The 22371-nt window shown below is 41.9% G+C and overlaps 1 protein-coding gene across 3 annotated transcripts in view; it reads right to left on the reverse strand.

The window, feature by feature from the left end:
• Positions 1-638: 638 nt before the first annotated feature.
• The window catches only part of LOC137444557 (glypican-5-like), a 449156-nt gene continuing 427423 nt past the window's right edge, over positions 639-22371 (reverse strand). For all 3 annotated transcript variants that reach the window (XM_068145419.1, XM_068145418.1, XM_068145417.1), the window contains one exon: positions 639-4152. In XM_068145419.1, coding sequence (XP_068001520.1) covers positions 3950-4152 — 203 coding nt within the window. In that variant the 3' untranslated portion in view covers positions 639-3949. The remainder of the gene's footprint in view (positions 4153-22371) is intronic.

Consider the following 22371-nt stretch of genomic DNA (forward strand, 5'->3'; position numbering starts at 1 on the left):
TGCAGCTGGTTGCCATTATTTGTTACCCTTATCAAGCTCTGACAGATATTTGTACCTCAAAAGGTTCATTACTGAGAGATCAGAATCACAATTCCTTATGCAAAGACCCTGGCACATGAGAAGACAAGGCGTAACACTGGCAATATGCAAGCCAGAAAAACTGCAAGGATGAAAAGGAGAGGTCAGATCTTGTAAAGCATCTAAATTGGACAAGTACAACTCATTGCAGGTGTCCATGAACTTGCCTTAAAATGCAGTCTCTAGATTCTCTGCTGCTCTTTGGCTGGCCAGCCTCCATGCATTGTTTTGGAGAAGTGGAAAATATGCTTCAAAATTAGCTGAGAACAGTAGAATCAGGACTTAAAAAAAAACCAACAAAACCAACCAAAAGCCAAAACAAGCAAACAAACAAACCCCAACCCAACTCAACCCAAACAGCTGGAGGTTGCCACTCACTGGCACATGGCAGCCACACATACTTTTGTCCACCTATGTTTGCTCTTCCCCTGAACCTCTTGAACCTTTCACATGAACCTGGTGTAATACAGAGCCTGACTAGCAGTGAAATGCTAAGAACTGACTGTATGCCCACGGCAACGTTATCTTATTTGGTAAGAAACCTGCATCACTACCAAGAGAAAATTACAGACTGATTTTACTCACAAAGGTATGACAGCAGTGACTTTCAATTCTGCCATTCACAAATGGATGCTGGCACAATTCATAAATTTGCTGGCACAGCAAAATATTAAAAGAAAGTCATAGCACACCAATAAACATTCAAAAAGCAGTAGCTAAATACAATTCATAACTGTTAGGCAAAGCTACAGCAATGCTTTTAGGCTGGTACCTTATTTTACACTGAGATTACATAGACAAGTCAAAAGTATTTTGAATGTAGACCATTGTAGTTACATCATAATTACAGTATCCTGGATAACAAAGTAAGATCCTAAAAAATAGGCATCTTATTTATCTGAAAAGAAGTGAAAACACAGCCACTCGTGTTTGCCTTTGCTGGTATAGATTTGCTGTTTGACAGAAAATGCTTTTCTTATGTAAATGCAACTGATCCTGAGCAAAAACTCCACAATCATAAACCATCGGTAACAATATAGTGCAGTGCCCTTTAAAGCTGCACCCTTCTTGATGCACATCATGAACATATTTCATGCTGGCGTGACCTTACTCTTGCACTGTAGAATAGTGTGAAATGTATTACTAGACAAGGAGTCCTCTGAAGTTTCCACCTCATTCTGCAACAATTTGTGTCTATTAAAATACTGGTTGAATCCAAAGAAATGAGTTGATTCTATCTCTCCCTACAGATAGAACTGTTTCTTTTTGTCACAGAATGTTTAAAAAGATTGCTGTGTTTAGCTTGAGAGAGGAATGTTTCATCCCACAAATCCCAACACTTGATTTTTCAAGGTTTTGTTTAGCCAGATTATGACATTTAGCAACAAAAACGAATCCTTTGGGTGAGTTATTCCATGCATACCCAGCCTTGAAACCCTGGCTGTATCCATGGGCATCCTTATGGACACTTAGGTGTGCAAATGTATTTGCCTGAATGATGACTGAACATCTGAAGTATAAGAAGACTAGATTAAGGATCAGCTTCACAAGCAACAAATGTGAACTGCTTCAGCGAAGCCACAGTGATTGGTATTACCTGAGGAGCTGGTGTCAGTGTTGGCTCCTGGTGTACATTTCTGTCTAACCTAACAGCAGCCATCACAACTGATCCTTTAAGACTGCAAGAATTGATGGTGTCCTTTCACTGTATGAAAGACATGACTTACACACCTTCTCAGACAAAAGTGCACTTTTCCAAAGGGCACTGAAAATGAATGCAAGAAGCAGCATTTTAAATTATGGTTCAGTAGACCGGTGCAGCTCACCAACCCCTGAAAACATAGGGCAGGCATTTCAGTACTTTGGGGAAAACCGATTTGCACTGAAGTGATGGGAAAACACCACACAGGGATATGAATATCCTCACCACTTTGAAAAATCAGAATTCAAATATAAAACATTTCATGTTAGCAGAAGTATCTTTTCCATTTATCCTCTTGCTTCAACATCACAATGGACTTATCTTCTAGAGAACATAGCTGCTTTAGAGACACTGGCTTTGCAGCTCTGTGTGTCGGTGCTTCTGATTATACCTTTCATGTGTGTAAATATGATCTAATAGCCCAAATTAAAACTCAAGGCCCACCTTTGCTAACATAATTAGACATATTCACTAATACTATCTGAAAACATACAAGAGTGGTGAGTCTTTGTTCACTTACTGGATGGTTGCTCTGTATTACTGCCACTCTATACAATGACATCCAGTAGCAATGCTGGCACATGGCACCTTCTTTGAGTCAGGCTGTCTTCTGTCATCAAAGCTGCCCATAAAACACCTGAAGCTGATTAGCAAGATGCAGTACTCTTCCGAGCTATGTCAGCGGTTGCCTAACTCTAAATATTAAAGAGATGTCTTACAAAAAAACCAAAGGCAATTGTTCAACATTAAATCTTATAAAACTGTACATAATAATAGTCTACAACATGAAAACGGCCATTAAACTGTTGTAGTAGTTATGAAATGTAGTAAATATAACAATTCTAATGTTTCATATATTTATCATATTAATCACTGTATTCATACAGCTGTGTTTGTGTGTGTGTGTATATATATATATTTATATTCAATGGCACTGTAAACTGCTGTTGGAAAACACACATTAACTCTTAACCTATCAGAAGTTATTATAGTACTTTTTCATCCAAAAATGAATCATTGTATCATTGATTACAAAAAAACCCGAAACAAACAAAGAACAAACTTGTAATAGAATGCACATCTGGAAAAACCAAAACAAACAAAGAACAAACTTGTAATAGAATGCACATCTGGACATTTTCTAGGGTAGCAATCAAGATGAGGCATAACAGAGAATGCTTTCAGATTGTTTTACATTTATGTGTACCATGAGGCAAAATTTTAACCATTAAATGCAATTAAATAATACACAGTTTATGAAAAAGAGGTGGCTTCAGAGATCCACAATGCACAGAATCTAGTTAGGGTCTAACTTGCAATAATTTGTCTCTCTGGGACCTTTATGGAACACTTTAAGTTGGTTTGTCTTTAACATCATATAGGTAAAGTAAATTTGAATTGAATTATCTTTTTTTTCCTCTGGACAGAGCTGCTCTCAGCTGGAAGTTTCCCATTGCTGGGCATTTTTCCAATAAGCCTTGAGCATTTTGTGGGGCATGGAAACTCACTATCTATATCCCTCAGTAAACAAAGTGGTTCTAATTTTTTTTCCCCATATTTAAGGCAACTCTACTGACATATTAGACACACCAAATGCTTTTATGTTGCTTCCTACAATCTAACAGCAAGAGTGAAAAGAAGTTTCAAACATGCTTTGATCTTCCTGACCACTCAGAAGTTTCATCAAGCTGGTAGAGAGTACTTCACTTCAACATAGTTTACCACTGTAGACACAGCTTGTTACCTGTTCACTAGAAAACATAAAGTATGTATTGGCTTGAGTTTGAAGTCTGACCATTCATTATAATTTATCTGAAAAAAAATAAGCAAAACCAGCCAGTCAGATACCAGCAAACAAAGCTGAGAACACCAGTAACACACACATACACCATTTCTGTGTTTTCAATTATTTCTACCCCATAACTTAAGCTACTCAGACCCTTGTCATCATTCCCTCTGTGTCTTGGGTGGGCTTTGTCAAAGGCTATCTTCAGACATTGTTAAGTGATGACACTTGGTGTCTGCCAACTCCACCACATCCTTTAATATTTCTTCTAACATACCTCATACACTAGAGAGCCATTTTAACTTTGTTTTCTGTTGGGTAAGGCTGCAGGTATAAATGACAGTGAACAGAACTGCTCACGCAGTGGCTGCAATGCAATACAGCTATGGTGGACAGCACCACAGAACTGCTAGTGTGGTTAAAATAATGAGTGAGGAACTCAGGGCTGGACTGCTCCCATTTCCAGTTACACTGTGTTTAGAGGATGACTTGTCAGTGCTTGTGGTGGTTGTGGTGTCAATCTTTTTCACGGTTGGTTTTGGTTCATTCCTGTTTTCTGGATGGGTTTTCTTGTCCTTGAGTATATCTGAAAACATGAAAGTAAATGTAGGATTAATGACACATCTTTTAAACAGTGGTTTTAAAATCTGTCTGTTGTGGGAACACGTTATACTCCAGTCTGAATAATTGAACCATGGCATTACTGTTTTAGCTGGACCCAGCATGGCCACTGGGTCCTCAGCATCCACTGTTTTGTGAACACATTTCCTCTGACTGGCCTGCCCAATGTGTCTACTTGTAGTCATGGCCTGGACAGAATAACAGGAGCTCTGCATTTCAGTTGCTGGTCTCAGTACCTGGTTTTCTCATGACAAGTACCTTCACTTTCATCTGGGATGGGAGCTGGCTCATGTGCTAAAAATCATGTTAGGACTGAGTGGCTTTATACCACGCCCCAGTGAAACACTCATCAAGTTACTGAGCTGCTACAGAAGGACATCAGAGAACATATTGGCTTAATCTAACAGTTGACTCCCTGCTTTGCTGCTACCCTTAACTTTAATGCAACATATGACCCTTGATGTGGTAAGCCAACCTGCCAAGAAAGATTGCCAACAGGAGGAAGTGAATAGGTGTCTTGCTCACCAACAAAAGAATAGGTGTCTTGTTCACCATCATGCAAAAGAAGTGGTTGCAAAGAGAAAACTCTTCAAGTTCTGTTTTGTTTTTTCCTACCAAGTACAGGTTTTTTGATTGGATGGTTGATTTTTTTAACTTTTGGGGGGGAAGGGGTGGGTTGTTTGTTTTTCAAGTACAGAACAATGCCACTAGGAATTTTTTCTCCCTCTAGATGCATTTTGGTGCAATTCCAGGCATCTTTTATGTAAAGGACTAGCCTCATAATAAAGTAGTACCAGTCCTTTATTGCAAACCCATGGATTTTTTAAAATGAGAAAATGACTGATAAGGGTCTGTAGTTATGTTGACATTCCCAAGCCATTTGCAAGTATTACTGAGATCATATTGCCCTTCAACCCTCTCATTGGCACTGTGGGGGAAAAAAAATAAAATCATTATTTCATCCAGTGATGGGATTTTATGGTCAATCTGTGAAAGCATACCCAAGTGTCTGGCAAAACCACAAATTCCTACCTGGAAGAACTTATGCATTAGTGATAATTGTTCAGGTCCAAGCTTAAAGGACTTGGGATACTAAAGAATGCGGCGCACATACTCAAGACAGCAAAAGGCATAGATTTGTAATGCAGATTTAACAACAGTCCCAATCTTAAAATAAAAACTCTGAATCACAGAAGCAACTTCATGCCAGAAACTGGAAAGATGGAAAGTATTCCAGAAATGTAAATGCAATCTGAGATCATTGTCTGCACGTCAGTAGTTCTGAACAACCACCAATAAACTCACTTGATAATAAAAATGAGCTATTGTATTGGGAAAGCACACATTGTTCTTTTGCCAGTATAAACTGTAAGAGAGAGGCAATGGATTTCTCCATTTTATCATAATATCAACATTAATCCCAAAGGAACATGTGATTCCTGACTCAAAGATGACTGCAGAGAAGGGACACTGTCTGGCAAGGAATGCAGTGGGAAAAGGGTAGTGCGACACTGAGCTCAAAATTCATAGCAGCAAAACATCGACAGAACTGCTCTTCAACTCCACTTGCAACCGAGCTAACAAAGGAGGAGGAGAAAAAGCACACTCAAAATGTTTGGAAAATATCAGTATTCTGAGGACACTTAAAGAAAAATGGACAACCTTCAGACTGTCATTAAAATAAATTAAGAATAAATCATGGAAATAGGTGTGTTCTGACACTGCCTAGACTCCTTTCCATCACTGTCATTCTCCTTTTCGACTGCGGTAAAGGCACTATTTCTCTGCTGCCTCTTATATCATCCCAGCCTGCTGACTTCAGCTCTCTGGGGCCAGCTGATTAAATTAAGACCTCACTCAGGTAAATCTATTCCCCTTCTTTCAGTTGGCCATGTCCAGCATTGTAACTTGATTGGTATCTATAAATCGGGCAAACTGAAATGTATTAATTCGTTTATTTTCTTAATATTGACTCAACCAAAAATCTAAGGTAAGATTTAATGCTATCAGAGAGGCTGTTGGTTTTTAAAAGCTTTCCTCTCAGTGACTGTTTAGTGCACTACACAACAAGCATTAAATAATACATTAGAAAACTTTGCCTTCATCCTTTCCAAGGGAAGGACTACATTCTGAATTCCCTCTCTGTTTTACAGCAGAGTGTCTTCTGGTACTATTCATGGCCAATTCTAGTTTGGGATTATATTGTGCAAAACTGGCATTTTATTTCAAATGCTCTGTTTTCTCCTTTCTGAAAAATAAATGAAAACAGCCTCAGTTCCAATTCAGTTCAAGATCTTTTTCAATCCTGTATTTAGTTTTTAAGACACAAATTTCAGCAGTGTAAAGATTTCATGTTTTATCCCAGTTTCCTCAGTTCCTTTTGCTTACTCACTCCAGGGTTTTGGCTGAGAGATTCTGAGTTAAATGAGTTTTTCCTCTTAGATATTTCTCTCAGAGTCAGAGATGGTTATGTTCAGTCTACTACTGACATTCAAAAGGCAAAAAAATAGTGAGCATACTAAAAAAAAGCATCAGTGTGAAGACTACTGCAGAAATGAAACTCCAGTCTCAAAGCAAACCTTAGATATGCAGTAGCTGTGAATCAAGCCCCCAACCATAAAATCAACCAACCAAACTCCACAACTTTCCTTTGTTCAAGTATTTACCTGCTGTGTATTAAAGGCTTTATGGTTTTCAATAAAAAAGCTTTCTTAAAAGCTAGAAACTTTCTTCCCATCATCAGTGCCTCTCTCCTTTCCAGAAATGGAGTGGTTAAAGTTTTCAAAGGCTTCGGCTAACCTCAGGCTAACACATGTGATGGCCTTTGAATAAGAATAATATCTACCCTGTTTATGTATCACTGAATCATGATGGTGATACAGCCATGGCAGTAGTTGCTATGCTGTTCCCTCATCCAGGCTCCCCATGTGAGTATTCAAATCCTGCCAAGAGGGGTACTTAGTGAAGGCAGCTGACTGCCAAAGCTGCCTTCGTGAGCAGCCTTTTGGGACCCTTGCCGAGGACAAGGTCTGTTGGGGTCAGTGAAGATGGCTCAGAGTCCCCCTAGGCCCCATGATTATTGTGAGTACAGGAACAGCTCAGTTAGTCCAGGGGATTGAGTCCACTTCCTTAGCTGAACTTTCGTCCGTGTTAACTGCTGTAAATTCACATCTCAACAACATAAACAAAGCATGTAATGAAAATTACTTGACCTCAGTGTTTAGAGCATTTAGGATTATCTTCACCTCAAAGATCTAACCGCAGATCGCTACCCTGTAATGCACGTGCCACTGAGGGCACTGAGCTTCTCATAAATACTTCTGTGGATCAATACTCTTCCTCAGACAGACTAGCTCAGGATAAACAGGAGAGTCAAAACTGTCATCATCTAATTTAGGAACAGGAAGCCTCCTTATAGTGAGGGTTGAGCATGCCTGTCAAACATATTGGGTGAGCCACACATTAAAGTGCACTTTGATCTTAGACAGTAATGACACAGGGGTAAAACAATGAGAGAATTATTCTTTTAGGTTATTCACAGTTTATCTGACCCAAGTTCAAGTTGCGTTGGTACCGCAGCTATTATCTCCCCCTCCGTAGCCTAAGCGGTTTTGCCGTTTGCTACTGATGGAGATTATCCAAGATGTAACTGTTTATTGGTGTACTTGCATGCTATTACTAACAAACAACATCACTGCAATCTAATTAAATGCCTGTTGAGGTTTCCTATTTTCCTGCCAAGGGATGAACAAGTTCATAGTCTTAACAACCCTTTCCATTTTTGTCCTTCTCTTGACCTGACTTGCACTCAGTCCTTTCTCTTCAAGTGATCAGTGTGATAGGGGGTCTCTCCTATTTCTTTCACCACTGAATCCTCCTTATTTCCTACACTGGAGTCACACTCAACACTGAGAATCCACCGAGCTGAAGGGTAAATGCAGAGACTCACTAGACAGGCTGCTGCTGGTACCGACAGAGAAGGAGAAAATATTTCTGGAGTTAAGGAAAATGACAGGCAGGAAAGAGCAGTTGAATGGTCTGATCTCACATCAAAGGGAGCTGAATTAGTTTTGGGGTAGCATGTATTTGAGCTGCCCAGCACCTTTCAGATCCATCTCTTCACCTCTTGTTAGCCTTCACCTCTCATAACTGAGCAGAAAGGGCCAGGGGCAGGCTCTGCTTTGTGTGCCAGTAAAAATGCTAAGGGCCTGGTGCTTGGGAAAGTGGCGTGCTTGTGCCTCAGGACCTCTGCTCTTCAGGCAGTGCACCTTTGATTAACCAACAGCCCCTGGTGCCTCCATACATCTAAGGCTATGGATCATCACACCACACATGTACAACCCCCCTGAGAGGGATTCTGCATAAACACAAACCTGAGAGATCTACCAGACTAGTCCTATAAATGCTAATGACAGCAGTGCAGTAGAGTGGAGTACTGAGAGCAGAGTACTGAGAGCAGATATTTGGGGGTTACCAATCCACCACGGCCACAAAAATGTGGAGATTTTGAACACATTTCCAGCAGTTTTACACCATGAGCTTACAGTGAGAACTTTTAACCCAGCCACTTAGGGAGACAGTGGGGTTGAGAAAAAGAAAAGTGTTTATTTCTGCTTTCCCACAATACTTCCAAAAAGTTAGACTTGTCCATTTCTTCTTAGACTTTCATGCTTTGAGAAGACAACGTCAGCATCTGCAACAGCAAGTGAATGCCTGGGTCTTGAATGCCTCATCATGGTTGTAATGATACGCACAATGCAGGTCTAAAGTGAACCGGTCAGTACCTGCATTTACTCTCCATGTTGTAGCTCAGTTGCTTGATAAATTTCTTTTTGATCACAGGCTTGGTTTTGGCTGACAGCTTCATAAGAAAATTAAAGCTAGGTGCAACTTGGTGGAACAGGCTCTTAAATTACAGTAGATGCTGCAGTGTTATTATTAGCTTTTTATCACCTCTGCTAGCAAAAGCTGAAATTACTTTTACATATTCAAAGGAAGGAGCTCTGAAATTGCAAAACAATGCTGTCACCATAAAATATACCAACAATTTCCAGATAATCTATTATCCTGACATTAAGATCAGCACTAATTATTTCCAGTTACAGCTGCAGCCCACAAATGGAACAAGGAATGCTGTGGAAATGGGAATGTAAGAACTCCCAAAGCGTGGCAACTCGTGATGCAATTCTCCAAATTCTGGAGCCTGTTATTGTCTGCTATATAATACTAGTCAGTAAAAGGCAGGTGTAATATATCCCTTTAGAAGCCAGGAGGAGGGAGTAATTAACAGCTCTGCAGCCTCCCATGTATGTACTGTTCTGCTGCTTTCTATTTCAGCCTGAGAATGTGGTGTCTGTATCAGCCTTTCCCCCACTCACCTTACAGAAACTTGGCTTTAGAAGAAAATAACCTTTAACCAGCAAAAGGAAAGAACTACAGGAGCTGCAACTGAACAGGTCACTCTCCTTACTTAATTTCTCAGCTGCACCATGTTTCGGCCAACTTCCCCAGAAGACTTGCAGGATAGATTATGAGGATTAACCATCTTGGTTCCATGATCTTTTTGTTTCTCTTTTTAAGGGCCATGTGATGGAAGAGAAGTTGGCCTTGGGGGGATAGTCACCAACTGGGACTAGGATTATCAGTGGCTAGTTTTTAATTCTGCATTAAACTCTATTTGACCTTTGGCAGATCACTTCTCCCTGTAGGCCAGTGAGAAAATGACTTTTTCCTACACGTTTTATAGATTGTAGAGGTAAATTCTTCAGGCTGAGAGGAACCATACCCACGCTCCTCAAGAAATAACAGTGGCTGGAACTTTCAGGAATGACTCTTATGAAAAAAAGGTCAAATGCAACAATGAAAAAAGAATGCAATAAAGTCAGGAAAAACTGTGAGACAATTTGAGATGTCAGATGCTGGAAGCTGCACTTATATGAAATGGCAACTCCTTCCCCCAGTCCCAGCCTTTATGTCTATATACATTTGAATGCAACATATACACATAGAGAGGGAACAGGACATTATCTCAGCTGTACTGTTCTAAGGAAACCTGTCACTCTATTTGTTTGGCTTTTGATATACAGCTACCACAGCAAAGCCTGCATGATTTTTGTGAGCCACAATAAAATTGTATTAGTTCTGAAGGCTAAAAAGTAAACCCACACATATAACTGCCTCAGCTCCTGCCATGGTAAATGTCAAGATAGAATAATCCATCTTTTCCTTGAGAAGAAATAACTTAGCCTAACACACCCTGTGTGATTCAGCAGTAGTTCCATTAATCAGTCAGTCATTTGCAAGAAAAGGTTTTGTCATTCTGCTTATATTAAGATGAGACTTACTCAAATGTAGACAAGCTGAAAGTATAAGCTCAAGACATGCCAAACATCTTTTACATTTCCTGGAAACATCTGTTTTTAGTCTAGGCCTAGGCACATGTTTGTGGCTGCATGTTTAAGCATGTTTAGTTTGCCAGATACCTTGTACATAGCAGCACAGCTGACATGATATCCTGAAACACAGCATGGAAGTCTCTGTAAAACATGATGTTCCCAGTTGAACTTTGCTTGGAACTGTCTTGTAATGAAAGAAACAACTACAAGGCTCTGTGACAGCCTTCTGCCATCACTGTGTGGTGCAATTAATTAGTTAAGTTTAGAAATTCTGTATATGCCTCATTGGTAATATCCCAAAGACGAAGAGTGATCCCAAAACCACATGCCTCACATGCTCCAAACTCCTATTAAACTTAATGGGAGTTTGGGGGGATGTGAGGAATGCAGGATTGACCTTTATGGGTAAAGATGAATATATGCTCTAGACTTCAAAGATTAGGTGCCCCTGCCAGTCTGGAGCATGCAAGTGATCAGCATGCCAAGTGCTGAAGGCATCTGCTAAATATCACACCACAGCTCAAAGCTGTAATTAAGAAAAATATAAACTGGCTCAAGGAAGAAAAATATTAGTAATAATTGAAAATGCTTTGGCTGTTGCTTTTGTCCTGATGATCTCATTACTTTTGGTTACAGAAACAGTTCTCACACCGGCTGACGTGGGGCATGCTTTGTTTATGCTCTCATTCTACCCACATCTTTCCCAGTTAACTTTTATTGCTCGATACAAAGGTCAAATTGAAGGCTTAATTAAATTGTATATGGGGAAACTATAAACTTATTTTGGAAGGGAGTACAAAAACCATTTAAAGCCATCCCAACTCCTCTCCTCCAGACACTCCTTAATTTCTCGAGAAGAAAAAGGGCGTGTGCTGTTGGTGCTCACTCCCTTAAGGGGAAACTCCACCTTCTCTTGCTTGAAATTTTACATCTTTCAAAGATCCAGCCTTTTCCTAAACTGCTAATTGTATCTGCAATTGATGTTTGCAGTGTGGATTTTAATTCAGCTCTGCAGCTCTAGACAAAGCTCCATTTTGTGGGAAGAGGGAATATGATCTTATACTATAAGCAATGCGAGTTCAGCTCAGAGCAAGGATTTGAACTTCATCTGCTTAACTTTAAACAGAGCTTCTTGTACCACCAAAATAAACACTATTACCCACCCACTTGACGTTAGGCATATGTCTCTTAGCCCTGAGGCTTAAAACTGACAGTATCTCTCTCATCTGAAAAAACTCACAGGTCATATAAAAGCACCATTTACAGTTTCTCTATGCCATGAGAATAAAATTATATAGCTTGAGAGAAAGGCTAGGTCTGAGCATGCTACAACCTGTGCACTAGCAACTACAATCCCCATGTTTAAGCTTCCATGTGACAAGTTAGCTGCCAGAGTTGAGCATTTTTGCACCAGTGAGATTCTCAGAGCTCATGTTCAGCTGCTGTCTATCCCTCGGGGGGCTCTAGATCCTTCTGTTTCCATCTCCAGAACCCTACAATGTTTGTGTTTCTGCAGCTGACTGTGCTCACAAACCCCAGGAGCTGTGAGCTCCACAGCCCTTGGGGCAATGTTATGGAGGTGGAAGACAGCCTGAAGGTCTCCTCTCCCCATCCAGACTTGGTCAGCATAGACTTGCAGGATCACATCAAAAGGTATGAGAGCAGACATTTGCCAGCTAGGGCAGCAGTTAAAATATGCAATGACAGATATCTAGGTTCAAATGCTTCCTTTAGGTGATTAGAAGAGGTGCTTGAACCCAGGTCTCTTGTCTTTGAGGGTGAAGCAGGCTCTATAACATTACTACGGGTTCCAAATACCCATATCTATTCTGGGAGCAAACTGACCCAAAGACTGGAAAGAGCTACTCCAATTAAGTAACAGGGTTCCAGCAAAAAGAGACAACAGAAGCTGCTCTGTGCCTCTGAATGAAGTCTCTTCATGCCTCATGAAGAGATGCCAGAGAGGGGTAGGAAGATGGACTGTTATCTTCGTGGGAAGCCATACTCTGGTGTTTTGGCATAAACAGAAGTTCTATTTGTAAGGAGTGGGCAGGAGAAAATAAACCACAGAAGAGTCCTCCTCCTACCAAAGAGCTCTGTGTCTCAGGGCTCCCAGTTGCCCTTGCGAGACAGGGTGCATTCAACACACACTCTTCCAGCAGCCTGACTAAAGCCCTGAATATAACAACCACAAACAAGGCATCAAATTCCAGCATAGCAGGCAGAAAAACAATCACAAACATCTCTAAAAGATGTCAGAATGGCTGGTTTCACCCTGCAAACATGCTGCTCTCATCATCTCTCACTTTCTATAAGCCAGTCAAATTCTTCCAGCTATTCCCATTGCTCCCTGGGAAACTTGGGTAGACAGCATTCCTGCTGCAAGATGTTCAAGTCACCAGATCCCAGAGGCAGCACTGAGGATTTAAAACATTTCCTTTATTTCTCTCATTTCTTGAGCACAGGCAGAACCTTATAATGGAAATCTTTACAAGAAGTTCTAATAGGATGCAATCATAATTGATGTTTAATCATAGAATAAACATTAAAATCACTTCCATCCACATATCATCTGATTTCTTTTAATCCAGATGATAGAAAAGATTATAGTGCCAAAGGATATTTCTGGTCGTTAGATCAATGAGGAGGAAACGTTTCTTTATTGAATCTTTCCAATAATTTATTTCACTCAGAACTGAAATCAAAAGAAACTGTGGCAAGATTTTATCCTGGATTAATCATTTTAGGCTTAGTATCAAGAGCAGTAAAGGAAAACATCACAGCAGTAAGCTTGCTTCATCTGCACTATGGGAAGTTCTTTTCTCCTGCTCTAGCTTGGCAACTGTTCAGCATGCATATCCTCTATTTCACATTGCTGGGTTTATCCACCCAACCAGAACCCCAGCTCTATCACAGCTGACAGTTATTGACGGAGAAGATGATTAGAGCCATCACTCTACTGAATATCTGTGGCAAGAAGAACATGTTTCATGTGAAAATACCAAACAGCTTAAAAGCATTATCTTATTAGTAGCGTGCAGCAAAACTGATGAACCCTTATCACATTCAGCAGGATGACGAATACCCAAATCAACACAAACGGAAAGGAGATATACAACCAGGGTGAAAAAGAAACTTCTCTAATAAAATAGCTTACAAAATGAAGCTCCATCCATTAGCACATACATAGGACTATGCTCAAGTCAGTATTCAAGCTGCGGCAAATTAAAGGAAGGAAATTCCTGTTTGGAGCTGGCAATGATCCCATTCATCAGCTCTGTTCTGGGAGGGTGTGAACTGCTCCTTCCAGTTTTCATGGGAGACACCTACACCAAAACTACCAGGACTGAATTTAACTAGACCACTGACACTGTGGTACATAACAGACTGAGGCCTATAGATCTTCCCTCACTTTCAGGGTGACACAACAGCTAAACTTCACATTGGCCACTTCTCCTGCATAGCCATATGGAAAAAACACTTCTGCCCCTAGCTCACACATTGGATCAGAGCCCCTGGAGGTATGAAACTCAATCATAAGAATGATAGAAGCACCACTTTATAGTGATAAACAGTGCATTAGAACTCAAAGGTCTGCAATGTTCAACTGGCTTCTCCATACAACACTGTGCTCAAGCTTGACTGCTCACAAGAGATTAATGACAAAGCCAGCGTGGTTCCCAAAGCCCTTCTCTGGCCACCTGCAACACCTCTCCCAAGGGCTGAGGGTGATGAAGAGAAAATACATTTGTTCTTAAGGAAAAAGTTGGGGAGCATGAAAGCAGCAGGGTGTTGCTACAGGCAAGTGGAGAGCAATCACAGTATCACAGTATAACTAAGGTTGGAAGAGACCTCGAGGATCATTGAGTCCAACCTATCAACACAGACCTCATGACTAGACCATGGCACCAAGTGCCCACGTCCAATCCCCTCTTGAATGCCTCCAGGGACGGTGACTCCACCACCTCCCTGGGCAGCACATTCCAATGACGAATGACTCGCTCGGTGAAGAACTTCCTTCTCACCTCGAGTCTAAACTTCCCCTGGTGCAGCTTGAGACTGTGTCCCCTTGTTCTGGTGCTGGTTGCCTGGGAGAAGAGGCCAACCCCTTCCTGGCTACAACCACCTTTCAGGTAGTTGTAGAGGGCAATCAGGTCACCCCTGAGCCTCCTCTTCTCCAGGCTAAACAATCCCAGCTCCCTCAGCCTCTCCTCATAGGGCTTGTGTTCAAGGCCTCTCACCAGCCTTGTTGCCCTTCTCTGGACATGTTCAAGTGTTTTGATGTCCTTCTTAAACTGAAGGGGCCCAGAACTGGACACAGTACTCAAGGTGCGGCCTAACCAAAGCAGAGTACAGGGGCACTATGACCTCCCTGCTCCTGCTGGCCACACTATTCCTAATGCAGGCCAGGATGCCATTGGCCCTCTTGGCCACCTGGGCACACTGCTGGCTCATATTCAGGCAGCTGTCGAACAGTACCCCCAGGTCCCTCTCTGTTTGGCAGCTCTCCAGCCACTCTGACCCCAGCCTGTGGCTCTGCATGGGATTGCCGTAGCCAAAGTGCAGCACTCGGCACTTGGACTTGTTAAATGCCATCCCACTGGACTCTGCCCATCTGTCCAGTCGGTCGAGGTCCCTCTGCAGAGCCTTTTTACCCTCTAACTGACTAACATCTGCAATGGGAATCACCAGATCAGGAACCTGAACGAACACATAAAGGACCATCTCTGCTTGTTTCTGTGCACAACTTTGGCATGGTGCAGAGCATTTTTCCGGTGACTGAACATGTGGCTTCTTTACTGTGTGTTTCCACCTATCCAAAGAAGTTGTGACAGGCACTCAGCCTACTCTTTAGGATTTATCAGTTATTGCCAATTTATTTCTGTCATAAGAGCTCAAATAAAGGGGAAAAAGCTGCTGGAAGTTCATGAGAGCCGACACCGTGTTCTGCAATGGATCTGTTGGTACTGCTGTGGTCTATTATGTAAATATACATCAGTGGACTTTGTATAACATGAATTATGTAAATGCCCATTTAGAGACTCTTCAAAATGCAGATTACTTGCTGGATGTTTGGAGACAATTAACATCTCTGATATGAACCTGCACTGGGGGACTGCATTGATACAGCCTGTGGATACCTAGGCCAAGCAAAATTTATTTTGCATGCAGATTTAGTCATGGTGTGAGTGACTTCTGCTGCAAAAGTCAACTGTGTCATGATTTAAGCCACATATCACTGACACCATCGGTTTTAAGAGATGTTTCAATGTAGCAGTGCCTCAGAAGATCCAATCTAGAATTCAAGCATGCACTTGCTCATTTGGGATTACAAAAGGCTTTTCTTTTTAATTAAGATTTTGTATTTTAATTGATGCTTGTTAAATGTCTACATGTCTGCAGAAAGCCATGTGGCTCATTCTCCTGTGGGGATGAGGGTTTGACTCATGGTGCTTCATCTCTGCAATCCTGCTCCAGGCTCTGGGTGAGACCCGAGTCAAAATCAAAATGGAACCAGCACAGACGAACAGAACTTTGGGCATCATTAGGAGTAAAGGCTGTAAGCTTGACACAATAGGTGGGGGTTGATTCCTCAGGGTGCTTAGCACTGAGTAGGGGGATGGGGCTCCTCACTTGGGAATTAAATCAAGCAGTTAGAAAAAAAAATAAACCTAAGAGCATACTAAGCATCTTGGACTGTTCTCAGACAGCTCATTCCTGGAATCTGAGATCTTACAAAAATCCAGGCCAAGCAATAAATCCTTTGCTTGAAAAGAAAACATCATACAGTATCTACTTAGGTAAAGAATTTGGAGAAACTAGGTTTTCAGGAGTAGTAAACTCAGCATCTGTGGGACTTCATTAAATTCTTGTTTAACTGCAGTTGAGATGGGTGAAATTAACCTTTCTACCTCAACAGTGCTCTTCCTATTTGAAGCATTTGAATCAAAGTAGCTTACCAAGGGCATCCTTCTAGTTTGTAACTTCAAAGAACATTTATTCAGAGATAGCATGTGAAGATCACATAATTGGCGCCAGCTGATGGAGAAAGGGTTGCATACTGAGCTAGCTGGGGAAAAAAATACCTAATTTAAGCATAGATTAGAGATCTGAAGCTAAGTTCATAAAGACTGGTGTGTTACAACACAGAGATACTAGTTTCTCAGACTGGCAGAGACAGTGCAAGGTGAACAGAATGTCTTTCTAATCACTGCTGGCTAAATAGTATTACCTGAGCCATGAACCAGCTCCTGTAAGAAACAAGGAGCTCCGAACACAATCTGCAAGCATTCAGTTGTCTTTACTAGCCCATTCAGGCTTTTTTTTTTTTGTTTTTTCCTGTGGAACTACAGAAGCTAAGTATTGTAGGGTCATGATCCTGAGTGTGACATTCCTGCACCACTGTCAAATCAACAACAGGAAGGCACGTACCTTGATAATCACAGGACACCAAAGAATCACAGTGGACATCTTTCATTTAATTGACACTCAGTATCTACTGGTATCCAGAACAGCTACCAAGTTACCAGCCATTTAGTAAAGATGCAATCAAACCTCAAACCAGAAGTCCCCCAGATTTGTAGCCATCTAACTACAAATTCAGATTGGAAACGTTCAAAGTAATTTTAAGATGTAGGACCAAACATTTCACTGAACCTTGTCCAACTGATACATGTTAGGATAGGAGCTAAACAACATCCCTTTATTGCTGACTTGGTACATCAAATCATGCAGGCTAATGACATCTTCAAAGCTTAAAGCAAGTCAAGACAGGATGTTGTAACAGGAAACAGAGATACTGCTGTGGTATGTCACCAAGCTGTAAGAACCTGTAAGTTCTGACATGGCTACTCCATAAAGCAGAAGGTATTGCGAGATGAGACCTAACAACACCCAGAGCATTAATTACTAACTATGGCATGGGAGAAGAAGAGGCCAGGAGCAGAGAATCTCATACCTGTTTCTGTGCAACAATTTGTGGCACCTCACTCAGCATCACAGGGCACTGCATTTCTGCCCTTGATAGTACATGAAAAAAAAAATAGCTGTGGGATGACAGCAGCCACGTAACTATGCAGCTCTAAAAATGCAATTTCCTTGTAAAATACCAATCCTTGTTTGTGTAAGGATTATTGTATTAGCATCTCTGAAGAGAAATAGAAGTCCCTTGTACATGGGCTGATGCCTTGCATTTCCACCAGTTTCATTAAAAAAATTAGAAGCAAATTGCTTAACTTAAAAATTATAATTCCTGCTGAAGTTTTCCTTGAATTATACTATTACTAGTCAGTTACATAGGGATGGGTTTTGGTAATAAGTTTTGCTTAACACTGAGCATCTGTCAGAGCATCTGAAAAACAGGAAGAATTTTGCCAGACTGGCCCTATGTAGTGAATCAGAGCATGGCAGAGCATGGACAGGCAGAAGAGGCATCCCCTGTTTAGCCAGAAAAGGAGAGCTACAAGATGGTGGGATGGGGCACATGGTGACAAAGAGAGCAGAACCTCCATCTGTACTGAAGCTAGCAGAAAGGTGAAGGGCCATGAGAAGGGCTCATCACCAGTGAAAGGGAAGATAACAAAAACATTTATAGTTTCATAGTTTCATAGTTTCATTCAGGGTTGGAAGGGACCACAAGGATTATCTAGTTCCAACCCCCCTGCCATGGGCAGGGACACCCCACACTAGATCAGGCTGGACAGAGCCTCATCCAGCCTGCTCTTAAACACCCCCAGGGACGGGGCCTCGACCACCTCCCTGGACAACCCATTCCAGGGTTTCACCACTCTCATGGTGAAGAACCTCCTCCTCACATCCAGCCTGAATCTCCCCACCTCCAGCTTCATTCCATTCCCCCTAGTCCTATCACTACCTGACATCCCGAGAAGTCCTTCCCCAGCCTTCCTGTAGGCCCCCTTCAGATACTGGAAGGCGACAATTAGGTCTCCTCGGAGCCTTCTCTTCTGCAGACTGTACAGCCCCAACTCCTTCAGTCTGTCCTCATAGGAGAGGTGCTCCAGCCCTCTGATCATCCTCGTGGCCCTTCTCTGGACACGTTCCAGCACCTCCACATCCCTCTATTTACCCAATAATGAACGAGGCAGAGTGACAGAAGACAAAGAAAATCCTGTTTTAGAAGCCTTCTCTGTCTTGGCTTCATTGACAGAATCACTGCTCAAGTTCATGTGCCCAAGACTAAAGAGTGAAGTATCACCCACGGTAGAAGTCAAGTTAGGGAGCACCTGTTGGTGCTTGGATGAGGACCTGCACTAGGACTCTGAAAACAGCTGGCTACTGGAAGATGCAAAAACTCTCTTGATCCAGCTATTAAGAACTAGACTAGCCACAGGGGCATGGTTTTGGTAGAGCTGACTCTGGCTTGGAGCACAGATATACACTAGAGAAGCTTCCTCACCTCCTTTTGAATCTTCTGATGATCTATTGACTGTGATGAATCTAATCCATGTGACAAGCAAATGAAAACAAAGTATTCAATCAGTCTGCGACCAAATTTGTAACTATCTATAAAAACTGAAGGTGAACATCTTGTAAAAGGAATATACATTGGCAGGCACAGCTGATGAAGTGCTATCAATAGGCATTAAAGCTGCAAATGGCAAGGTGTTGGCAAAGGGAGAGGAATTGCTGCAGAAAGTAAAAAGCCAATCTATATGATGAACAGAGTGTACACAAAGTAGAGCAAATTACCAGGCACACTGACATGAGAGTACAGAGGCATGGGAGATGATTAAGAAGTCCTTGTGAAGAAATCTTGAAGGCTGGCCAGTTCCTGTTAATTCTCTGGCACCCCTTGCAGCCGCTCAGCTAGTGAAAAGAGCACTGTCTGTGATGTGAGCGCACACGTGGGCCTGTATTACAGGGAGACGATGGATGTGCAGCACCATTGCAAATGGCTGCTTGGAACTGCCATCTCCTTTCAGAACAATCCTGCTTTTCAAAGCTTCACTAATCCTGGATAAAAGCCAAAGAATGAGACTTGAAAGGCCCAGCTTCCGAATTTCTCAGTGAGGAATAAGCTGGGTGTGTGGCTGGATGCACTCTGTGTCACTGGCACCTCAAGTGTGTGATGGTTGGAGGCTCTGCTGATGAGGCTTTCCTTTATAAACATCTTATCCTGTACACTTGCAACCTGAGAGAGATGGTAGCTGCAAGGCCTCACAAGCCCATCCACTGCTGTTTTTGCTTAAAACCAGATTCCTGATTTTTATTCATTTCTAATTTGCAGAGTTCAAGACATTCCTTTCCCCCATTTCTTTCTAATTAAATACAACAGAGCCCTGCTCTTTAATCTACCAACTAAAGCAAAAAGATAAATCACTTTCTGAATAACAACATGCATTATGGACCTCTGCTAACTCAAATGGTGGAAACCTGCAGTAGCCAAGCACCCTCAGGTGTTTTGGGTTTTTTCCATTACAGAGAAAATATGTATCATTTGAGCTTTGTCCCCAATATTGTGCTAGGGAAAAATTAATTGTAATGGGACTGAATTTGATATAACTGAAAGTTGAGCTTGGCTTACAGTCATAAAGGGTCTGATCAAGCTCAGGGTTTGTACTGGAAGATTAGGGTCAGTTTTCCTGCCATCCAGGAAAATTTCAAGACAGAAAAAAATCACAGACAGGACCAAAAGTCTGATTTGCATGTCCATTTGAAAATTTCTGGTGCTTTAATTCTTGCCTTTTATGAGACAGTCTGCTGCAAATGAAAGTTGAGTAGGCAGAGGAAGCCTGTTAAAAATTTATTACCATTTTTTTCCCTTACATATTGAAAAGGGAAGCCTCCCCCCCAGCCCCAGACTACAAACATGGCTGCTTTAACTGGGGAGTCCAGGGTAGCAGCAACAGAAATAATAAAGCAAGCATGAGATTTTGATTGTTGAACTTTCGTCACTGCTCTGCAGTAGTAGGAATTGCAAACAGCCAAATTATTTTCCAAGAGGATGTCTATGCAATTTGCTTTGTTTTTGAAATAATCAGGGGGTTGGAGCACCTCTGCTACAAGAACAGGCTGAGGGAGCTGGGGATGTTCAGCCTGGAGAAGTGGAGGCTTCAGGGACACTTAATATCAGCCTTCCAGTACCTGAAGAAGTCTACAGGAAGGATGGAGCATGAGGGGCAATGGTTTCAAACCAGAGAAGGACAGATTTAGATTGGATATCAGGAAGAAGTTCTTCACTATGAGGGTGGTGGAACACTGGAACAGGTTGCCCAGGGAGTTGGTTGAGGCCCCTTCCCTGGAGATATTCACAAGGTAAGGCTCGATGAGGGCCTGGGTGGCCTGGTCTAGTTGGGGATGTCCTTGCTGACTGTGGGGAAGTCAGACTAGATGACCTTTGGATACCTTCCAGCCTGGACCATTCTATGATTCTACAGAAATGGCCATCTGTAACTCTCACTAAAATCAAGACCTTCAAAGCATCTTGAGAATCCAACTGTAGTGCTGCAGCAGGACCAGGCAGCACAGCTTACCAGATTTCTTTGCAGTGCACCACTGAAGCAGGGGAGCTGCTACACTGTGCCCAGAAACATTTACAAGTTGTCTTTCACTGGATCTTCTAACAGGACACTCTACAGCAGCTGATACAGAGGTGACCAAACACAAGGTGATTTAGCAAGGACAGTATCTAGGGCAGCTTTTTGTGGTGCACACTAGGGAGAAATGTCCTGTGCTCAGCACACAAAACCATTGCACACACATTGTAGCTGCCAGAGTATGAAGGCATGCAGCACTAGCACTCAACAGCAGATGTGAAGAGCAAGATTTCTGCTCTTTGTGCATGGAATGGGGGAAGAAGGGGGAGATTGTAAAATACAGTGTTGTGATAGCATCAGGATGAGAGGAAAAGGTACAACTGCTTTCTGTAGCTTCCCAGTATGCCCTCTCTTTTGGTCTAAAACAGCACAGCACACTGAGTTTAATTTTTCTTTCAAAAAACATCTGTCTCTGGAAATGGAAAGCACTCTGCACATGCAGCCACAGGGCCCTTTCTACTTCTTTGCACCATGCTGTAGTTACACCTGCCAGTTTGATGCAAAATGCTGCTTACCACTGTAGGTATGAGGAGGATCCTGTCTGGCCTTACAGTGCTCTGCATAACTAAATACCTTAAGATCAAGGCACTGATGAAGCAAGTCTGAATAATTTTTTCCTCCATTTCAACCATGAATTGCTTCCCTTTGGTTTGGACAGCAAAATACAGAGAGAAACCACACCTTCAGCACTGCACAATGCCCCCAGGTCAGAGTGCTGTTGCTCTGCAGTGCCAGCTGAATGGCACAGCACACAAATACACCCCAACACAAGCAGGGAGAAAGAGAGCCAGCAGACAGACTAGGAAATACACAAACATTTCCAGGCATAAACCACTTTTGACTTGAGTGTTATTGTGCCCTTAGCCTTTAAGCCCACAAAATTAAAAGCATACTTTTTTGATAGTTCTGAAGCTGTTCTGCCAGTGCATTACACAACTTCTAAAAGATCTGCCTGTGAAATATGACTGAAAACCGAATGCAACAAACCCCAAATAAACCCTAGCCTCATTCCCAGAAACACCACATCCTTTAAATCCTGGAATTCTCCAGTGCTGAAAGCCATACTTTAGTTAAATTCCCAGTGTTTGGGTAAAATTTATGACACAGAAGCCACGTAATTTATATTTTTATTTGGAGGGAGCTTTCTGAATTGTGCTTTACTACAGATGCCAGCCTCTATACTATATTCTATCATTTGCCAGTGAAAGCTTTTCTTTAGAGCGAAGACGTGCA

Source organism: Melanerpes formicivorus, unplaced genomic scaffold (genome assembly GCF_026170545.1).
Source record: "Melanerpes formicivorus ecotype bairdi unplaced genomic scaffold, bMelFor1.0.p_v2 SCAF_12, whole genome shotgun sequence".
Classification (NCBI taxonomy): Eukaryota; Metazoa; Chordata; class Aves; order Piciformes; family Picidae; genus Melanerpes; species Melanerpes formicivorus.